At 36.8% G+C, this 9,946-nt stretch overlaps 1 protein-coding gene across 12 annotated transcripts in view; it reads right to left on the bottom strand.

Moving 5' to 3' along the window:
* fam135a (family with sequence similarity 135 member A) overlaps positions 1-9,946 on the bottom strand; it is a 44,617-nt gene that overhangs the window by 32,558 nt on the left and 2,113 nt on the right. For 9 of the 12 annotated variants that reach the window (XM_058385208.1, XM_058385204.1, XM_058385214.1 and 6 more), the window contains exons 2-3: positions 8,407-8,463; positions 1,006-1,132 (exon numbers count right to left, since the gene is read on the bottom strand). In XM_058385208.1, the coding sequence (XP_058241191.1) occupies positions 1,006-1,082 (77 nt within the window). In that variant the 5' untranslated portion in view covers positions 1,083-1,132; positions 8,407-8,463. Of the gene's footprint in view, positions 1-1,005; positions 1,133-3,806; positions 3,922-8,406; positions 8,464-9,946 lie in introns of those variants that run through there. The other 3 variants (XM_058385206.1, XM_058385205.1, XM_058385215.1) reach the window with 3 other exon arrangements.

Raw genomic sequence — 9,946 nt, forward strand, 5'->3', positions numbered from 1 at the left:
TTACATGGATTTTGAACTGGATTTGAGCTGGGCAATTCTAAAACCTTGATCTTGGTTTGATGAAGCCATTTCTTTGTTGATTTGGAGGTGGTTGACATGCTGAACAGTAAAATTACTCTTCATCTTTAGTGTTTCAGCAAAAGTGCTTCACTGTGGGGATGGTATTCTTTTGGTGATGTGCTGTTTTTTTTTTTCATGTGGCCAAAGTATGTAGGTAGTTTATGGATATTGAAGGCCCTGATGCTATTGATTGGCCCTCACATTTCCAAGACCTGAATCCAACTGAGAACTTGTAGGACGAACATCCAAAGCCACCAGTTAGCACCACAGCCTGTCCAAGAGCTCACTGATGCCCTGATACAGGTCTGGGAGGAGATGCCCCAGGACAGCATCCATCATAGAATGCATCAGGAGCATGCCCAGGCATTGTTGGGAGGCATGCATACAGGCATGTACAAGTGCATACACACCACTGCCTTACATTATTAGTTGTCATGATGAAATTCATGCAAGTTGAAACAGACTGTAATTTTAGTTTTTCATTTTCTGTGAGATTTTCAATCCAACCCCCCAATCAGTTGATAACTTTGGTATTCACTGACCATTGTTACATAACTTATAAACATTGTGTAATTTGTTGTGAGGAATAAAAGAAAAAATAAAAACAAAGATTTTCAACTTGAATAGTTTGTTCACTGAGATCAAATGTAGGATTTAAGTGTTTTCTGACCACTGTATATTTTATTTCATAATAATACATTTTTATTTATTGTTTTTGTTATGCTGCTACCTACAATTTTGTATTATTCATTTGTATTAATCATTTATTTCAAATTTGTTTGAATGAAGGCTGGATATAATTTTAGAAAACGAACAACACTGAGACAATACTCAGTTTAAATACTTATAATTTAAAAAAAAAAAAAACCTGCAGACTTTTTTTGGGAAAAGGCACTGTTATTAGCAAGCAGAAAGAATTAGGGAGATACAAATACACATACTTACCCTCTCTGAAACAGATCCACATTGTAAAACTTGTGGAGCTCTACAGAAAATTCCACAGTGGCCTGGACCTCACACATACTGGCTTCAGTGGTGGTTAAAGGCCAGCTTCAATTCACCTGCAGCATAACTACAGGAGAGAAAATACACATGTAATGAAGTACACAGACAATGAAAGGATACAGACACTTAGTTTACAGTGATGCGCTGTTTCTCTTGGGCTAAGATGGGCTGTAACAATAAACAAAATTCAAATTTGATATAATACAACACAGTGGTGTCTCCATATATTTTCAGCAAAAATGAGCATTGTTCCTTAGATTTCCACATGTTGCATATAACACAAGATGCAATAGACTGTAACAAAATGAAACATGGCTATATTAGTTGTCTACTTTTCACTGGTGTGCATGTTTTGCAAGTAGTTCTCAAATACCAATGAACAGGAATGAAATTAGTCCAAAAAAAATTCAATTCCATCATTTATCAAAACTATAAAAACTGACCCTGCCAGCCTTGCTAGTGTGACCGATGTCAGGCAGCACTGTACACATGTATTTTTATAGACTTTGCAGAATAGGGTCTCAAATCTTTAACCTGGATTGAAGCAGCTGGTAAATTAAGTCTTAAAGTGGTAGAGAGAGCTAACGAGTGAATGTGTGCGTGTTTCATGCATTTTTTGTACATAATGAGTATGTACATGCAATTGTATTATTGTCAACTATTATGCTAGTACATTAGCATATAAGAATCAGAGAAAGGTCAAATCACATTTCCATCAAGTTGAATTGCAGATTTATTACAGAAAACACACACTCAAATTTGCCTAGTTTGTGGACTTCCTGTTTTGCTAATCACAAATTCTAAGTAAGCACCTGGCCATCTAGCCACCTGGCTCGATCATCCATTTTTCTCTCTGATCTTTGTGCCCTTTGACAATAAACTGGACATCCTCAGACTACAGACTACCTAGTGTGATCTCTAGGACTGGACTCAGGAATCAGGCTTTATTGGTCTAGCAAATTTTTACATACACAATTTGGAACAGGAATTTGCTGTTGCTGCTGTGACCTTCAAAAGTACAGGCATAAAATAAAGACATTATACATTTAATTTACAGACAATGTTATACAGAGTTTGTAAAGAGCATGTTGGTTTTGCTTTTAAATGGCATGGTGCATATAATCAAGGTCAGCTGATTATGAGGGTGGTTGCATGCGGAAATAAACTGTTCCTATGTCTGGCAGTTTTGGTGTACAATGTTCTGTAGTACCTGCTAGATGGGAGAAGTTTGGAAAAAAAGTTTGTGTCCAGGTTGTGACTGTAGTGTCTGTAATGATTGATGAATGATCCTGGTTCTTGTGGAGTGGGCAGGAGGGCATCAATTAATTTTTTCTGCTGTTTTTACTGTTTGCTGCAGTCTATGCCCTTCCTGTGATTGGTCCAAACCAGACTGTGGTAGATGTGCGCAGGACGGATTCAATGACTGCAGTATAAAACTGTACTAACAGCTCTTGTGGCAGACCATACTTCCTCAGTTGGCGCAGAAAGTACATCCTCTGCTGGGCCTTTTTGAGGATGGATTTTATGTTGGACCCCCATTTCAGGTCTTGGGAAATGGGAGTTCCCAGAATATTGAAGTCTCTACATACATGACACCAGGTTGCTGGATATTGTTTGCAGGATGTAGTGCAGCCCAATGTTATAATCATCCACTCACCTATTTGCTCTGTAAGCAAACTGCAGGGAACCTAATAACTGTCCTGGGAAGTGGGAGCTCAGTGGTTAAGGCGTTGGACTACTGATTGGAAGGTTCACAGTACCACCAGTTCACAGTACCACCAAGCTGCCACTGCTGGACCCTTGAGCAAGCCTTAACCCTCAATTGCTTAGTTAAATAAATGAGATAACTATAAATGATAAATGAGATAAAGGGAATAAGGGTGTCTGCCAAATGCCATAAACGTAATTGTTCTGTGATATTCCTCAGGTAGGCCAATACCAGCTGTACAAAGGACTTCATGAAGACAGATGTCAGAGTGACAGGCCTGTATTTGTTTATTGCTGTGATGGAGGGTTTTCTTGGCGACTGGAATGATGGTGGCGCTGACAATCCAGATTGTCAGTTGCACCTTTAAAAACAATTCAATCGTCCTGTAGCTGTTGCTTGGACTAACTGGTCCATATCTTCACTGTTTTGACTGCAGGCGTACCGGATTTGAGTTTTTGGCTGTAGGTTAGAATAAGATGAACCAAGCAGTGATCAGTGTGTCCCAAAACTGCCCAGGGTACTGAGCGATATGCGTCTTTAAGAATTGTGTAGCAATGATCCATGGTGTTATTTTCTCTGGTGGGACAGTTAATATGCCCTCTGTATTTTGGTAGTTAATAACCAACCAACGGATATTTTGGAAGTTACTAACTAACTATGGATGTCTATAGAGGTGCACATTCTACTGAAAACCCAAGACGCTACCTTCACATCTGATGACAAGGCAGCACTATGGGCCAGTCTGTCCTGGGCTATCAGACAGGACACACACAACAGAAAGAAACCATGGCCACTTACCAAGAATACATGGCATATGTGGCAGGTTATTCAATTCATCACAGACTACCAAACAGCACAGCTGATGCCTCACTCCCAGACACATTAAATGATTTCTACTCACAGTTTGAAGCACAGAACATACCAGGAAAGGCAACCCCAACTCCCACTGACTAGTACTTTGTGTCTGTCTACTGTAGACATCAGGAAAATTCTGCCCAGAGTTAACCAACAGAAAACTACTGGTCTGACATACCTGGCTGGGTGCTCAGGGAATGTGCTGATTAACATGCAGATGCCTTCACAGAAATCTTCAATCTCCATAAGCCAAGCAGTCGTCCCTGTGCGTTTCAAGATAACCACCATTATCACTGTGCCGGAAAAAAAAAATCTTTATCTTTCCTAAATAATTACTGCCCATTTGCCTTCATATCTCTCATCATGAATTGTTTTGTGCAGCTAGACCCATTGCAGTAGGCCTACCCAATCAAGAGAGAACACCACATATGTTATCATCTACCTTTCTATGACACACCTGAACAAAAGACAATTATTTAAGGATAGCGTTGTTCATAGTCTTTATATCAACATTCAACACAATCATACCACAGCAACTAATATAAAAACTAAGCCTGCTGGGTTCAACCAACAACCCCTGCAACTGGATCCTGATCGGCAAAACCACCTCGAACCTGCAAACTACAGTGAAGATCACATCATCAGGTTCACTGTGCAATAGTTTCCCTGCACAACACTTTTCTGTTGTACTGTATTTTCATTGTTGTGTGTGGTTGTCTTTCTGCATAAATTGTTCTGTGTATATATGTTCTTACTGGTCTCACACAGTTGTGTATTTGTACTTCATGAAATCTTGTGCACTGTTGTGTTGCACCTTGGTTTTGTTCCAAAGTATACAAGCTATATAGAGGAATGACAATAAAACCCCACTTCACTTGACTAGCATACATGAGTAAAAGCATTAAACCAATCCTGAGATACAGCTGTTTGAGCACACTAAGCTCCGCCTCAGGAGAACAAACTGACATGTAATGGCCACATTATTTCAGTACTTCAAACTGTATGAATTTAAGCCAAAAATCCTACACAGATCACAGTTTCACAGATCACACAATTTGGGGAAAAATCCATAATTACAGGAATTAATGAGAGAAGACTGAAATTGGCTGAAGCCAAGTAATTTATTGGAGACCTTATGATTCTGAAGATATGAGCGAAATCAAAGATATAGCCATACCAGATGCTATATTTTTTATTTTTGTTTCCGATTAACAGTCAAAATACCACACCTACCTACAAATTGTCATGTCTGTACACTTTATGGTCTGCACAAATCAAAGAAGAAATAAGAACAAGAAGGAATTTTTAAATCCTAATAAGGGTGTCAGCACATTTGGTACATGGACCCCTAGCCCAAAAGTGGCAATTATCAGGGCCCCAAAACTATGCATATTTATTCAGAAATGCTACACAGGCTAATGGCCATATCTTGTGGTTCAAAATGATATTGTACATTGTACTATGTGCAATAATTATTAACAGCATAGTACTCGGCACAAAACATGTCGAATTCGAGGCCCTAGGGGACTACTGATCCTGTCACCTGAATCACTAAACAGTTTCTAACTTCAGTTTGATACAATAAGAATAAAGTTAAAATGAGTTTCATTTAAAACAATTAGCCTAGCTCAAATTTAGAGTACACTGTTAAAGAAGAGAAACAATTTTTCAGGTTCCCTTTTGATTCAGGAAGAAATGCACATTCATTTCAATTTATTAGCTGAATAGTATCGCATAGCATATATTGTAAAAGGTCTACACACCTCGGTTCTAATCATAGGTTTGTTGTGACGCAAAAAAAATAAACCAAGGTAAATCATATCACATCTTTTCATCCTTAATGTGATAGAGCAAACAACAAAATCCAAATGAAAAACAAATAGAAAAGTATTAAGGAATAGGAAAAAAAAGAAGAAGAAAAAACTTCAATAACCTGGTTATATACGTGCGCACATCCTTCAATTAATACATTGTTAAAGCTAGGGCTGCACGATTATGACAAAAATCATAACTGTCGATTATTCCCTTGAAATTGTAATTGTGATTATTAATAACGATTATAATAATTTAAAATAATAATAATAAATAGTGTTTTGAATAGTTTTAACCATTGTTTGAAGCAACTGCATGCCATATTTTATAACATAAATTTTTTTATCTGGGTGACTTTTCTATCCTATTTTTTTGAGGGTGGAATCATCAGAGTGTATCTCCGAGACTTGACGGTCAATTACCATACTAGTATTTTTATAGTGCTGAGAATTCCTTTTTCAACTGACAGGACAGAATAATGATTGAGTCTGGGCCATTGTTCACCTAAGCCATGTATGTATTATAACTTAAATATTGCATTAGTTAATAGAATAATAGAAAGTCATGATATTCAGACTGTAATGTCTTAGTGCTTCAACAGTTTATATTTTATTTAGATCTTTCTTTAGGCTTATTTAATTTAAGGCTTTTATACATCTTGGGTATGGAATAATATTCAAAAGGGTCCTTATGTCAGGGGTTTTCATAATCAAAGACAGTGGGCCTCCTTTTTGACACAACATACATTTGTTAGACGACTTTTATCAACTGTGTTAACATTAAAAATTAAAATTAGGCTATTGTCTGGATATGATTGTTGTGTTTTCTAACCATTCTTTTTATTGCTGTCGCTCTCAAGGGCTGTAAAGTATTTTAGTCACGTGGTGTGAAAGCGGCGCTGTGCAGACCGACAGGTATATGACATTACAGTATCGAGAGAGCGGTTCTAGAGCATATTCCAGCGCACACTCTTGCGGTATTTTGGCACGCGCATGTGTGTGTGTGCGCGCGCACAGAGATATGTCAGTCAAAAGTCATGTTTTTCGGTTCTAATTCTTGATTCTTCTCAGCAACACTTTGCAAACTAGGAGATGTTTCTTTATCAGCGCAAATGTTCGCGAAATTAACATGACGTGATAGACATGCACAAGTGGATAATAGGGGCATTGATAAAAACATGCCTACAGACTATTAGGCCAAATAAACGTTTTTATTCATCCCTTACAACGTAACATGCAATAAACACCCCTTAACCCTTTAATGTTCTGTGCGACCGTTTGGTAGAGTCACTATATTTCATTAACAATTTTTTTTTTTTTAACTTTGGTAGAGGCCTATATTTAAATAATTATGGGGTCTGTTAAAAAACAGTTACATATTGATGTTATTATTGACCGAATTAAATAAATAATTCAAAGTAAGAATTTTTCCATTGCTTTGGACATTAAAGGGCACGCAGAATAATGTAAGTAGATTTTTTTTGTAATCACAGCTTTGAATGATTATGTAATCGTGGCATCTGTAATCGTAATTGCGATTAGAAAATCGATTAATTGTGCAGCCCTAGTTAAAGCACATTTTGCTTGTAATACACCACTCAGTCATATTGGTTAAGTGGCAGTATTATTCCACTCTTTACAGAAAACTGCTCTAGATCTATCAAATTCAGCTCTCCTGTGTACAGCCCTCTTTAACTGATTCCACAGGTTTTAAACAGGTTTGAAATCTGGCCCAAACAGTAATTAAGTTCATCCCCTAAAGTATGCCCTTCCTATGCAGCCATAAACCATACCAAGAAAGGTCAAAGGTTAGGAATGGCACTTCTTCTTTGTATAAACTCCACTTTCTGCATGCCTAAATGGTCATAAACTATCCTTTGAAGCTTACCTGAGCTTATCTGTACCCTACAACTGTCTGGTTCTGGCTCATTGTTTTCCTAAAGAGACAACATGATCAAACCCTCTGGTTTATTATCACAAACAAAACACTTTCCCTTCAAAGACATCAAATCTAAAAAGAAAAAAAACCCTGCTCAGGACACTCATAACCCCCTTTTTCAAAGTCACAACTGTATACTTTGTAAACTTAGTCATGCTTGGTGAAAAAATTGTAATTTGCGAGTTGTAAAATCAACTTCTATGAATACAAAACATTGGTTTCTTGAGAATTTCCATAACAACCTATGGGCAGTACTGAATGAATAGAGACAGGAACAATAACATGCCTCAGAATATATTCCAAATCTTCACAAACTTCTGAATGGCATTTCGAGAAACAGACTCAAAGCCAAGATCTCTGCAACACCAAATCTTTTTCTCTGTGTTCTTCCACTGATGTAATGGCTGACTAAATTGAACCCACTTTAAATTGGTATCAGAACCAACAAGAGCAGATATTAAACATAACCACAATAGCCTCTACCCTATTCAAGTGTTGGAATTTTAGTTTATTTACAAATAGATCACAAGCTAGATCCAGTCTTCTGCCCACTTTTGAGTACACTCCCTTTTGTGCCATTCAAGTTCATCAAGATTATCTATCAGTTATTTTTGCTACATTTGTTTATATGATAAATTGTCATTTATTTTTTATATTACTGCATACAAATTTTCTCATTATCAACATTTTTTTTTTTTTTAAAATGTGTTTCGCTTGTCACAAATGAGTTCTACAAACATTTACATTTCTGGCCTTAACCAGAGCGACTTACAATTTATCTCATTTTATACTGAGCAACTGAGGGCTAAGGGCCCTGCTCAAGGGCCAAGCAGCGGTAGCTTTGTGGACCTAGGATTCGAACACACAACCTTCTGATCAGTAGTCCAACACCTTAACCACTAAGTTATCTCCCCAAGTTGTTTTGCTCATATGTATACTGGTGCTTTGTTTACATGTTTACAAGTTTTGTCTTTTATGTGTCCAGGGACCTTTGGTGATGACAATGAATATTAAAATGTCACACTCACCCATATTTTCTTCATTTGCTATTTTTTCCTGCTCTGGTACTCTTGTCTTATGCATTCCTATAAGGAGAGAAAAAGAAAATGTATGCGACCGTCAAATAAGTGATCCATATATCAAAATATATGTGAGCTATATCTAGGTATTGTTTACACAATTGTCCACAAAATTATACAAGATCAGACACTGATGCGAGGAATACATATCTAGTTGTGCATTGTCAAACATAGGCTTCATCTTACAACTGGTAAGTCTCATGAATTAATCAGCCTCATAACCACAATGTTTTGAAGCAAAAACAGTTTGAAAGACTTTCAAACTACTGATATGCTGGAATTTGCATTCTGAATATGTCCTACTTTTTAAAGTTGCATTCACTTGTACTTTGAAAACATTTTTTTGTGTGTCAAGTTTTAACAACTAGAAATAAAAACCTAGACTGTAAACCTTTACTGTAAATGTACAGGTAATTACTAACAGTATTTTACTGTATTTCTATAGAATAGTAACAAATAGACTTTATTCCATTTTAGTTACAATTTTGTACCGTTCACATTTGGAAGAAAAAAGATAGGAAGATAGAAAATGTCACAATATTCTTGTATATTGGACCACAATGAGAGAAGGGCTCTCTCGCTTCAGAGTAAATTCAGCTAATTTACTTTCTCTAGCAACTGCCAGACCTCTTGTGAGGTATGAAGCCTAAACTGCTTCAGAAGTACATCCATGATAGATCAACATTCAAACTGCATGTATTTAGCAAGACAAACTCAACGGCACTGCACTGCCATTCACCCAGAGCAGAAAACCAAATGACCACTCTGAAAAACTAAGTTTGTACAAAGTCAAGCACTTTTAAATGCAACATAACAACTGATTCAGAACATTCATAGTGGTGCAAACTGGTTGAGCACAAAGCTGCATCACTGTTCACTCAAAACACTAAAATAACATGCTTCACTCAGATGCTGCACTCATATGAACTGAAATACAGTTAACAGGGCTAAAAAAATTTTATCATATCTGAGACACTCTCAAATTAGCAACTTTGCCACGAAATTTGTTTGTGCATTATGGGTGAACCATCCTGTATAACAAAAATGACAAAAAACAAACAAACTTTGAGATGCTGGGATTCAAATTTGGTAATGATGGACCAAAGTGTGTAAGAGATGGAGAGAGAAAACTAAAATTTGCTGTGCTGTTAAAATACATTCACAGGGATCTGTATGCTTGTGTTTATGTGTGTATGTTATATAAGGAGTAAAATTGTTGGTAAAAAGAAAGGGGAACAAAACTGGATGCTCAGGGCAACCTTGCTTTCTGTCAAGGTAAATGAGTTCAGTAGTATGTAAATTCAATGAAACACAACATTGTATGATACAGTGCTGTCGCAATACAATATCTTTTCAATTCAGCAAAATTAGAGCATTTATGAGGATTATGAGAATTTATGAGAATCAAATCAAATTATGAGAATCAAATTATAAAGATATAGCCATAAAATATCTTATCGACAGATAAAAGCACCTCTAGATGAGGTTG

The sequence above is a fragment of the Hemibagrus wyckioides genome, linkage group LG29, assembly GCF_019097595.1.
Source record: "Hemibagrus wyckioides isolate EC202008001 linkage group LG29, SWU_Hwy_1.0, whole genome shotgun sequence".
Lineage (NCBI taxonomy): Eukaryota > Metazoa > Chordata > Actinopteri > Siluriformes > Bagridae > Hemibagrus > Hemibagrus wyckioides.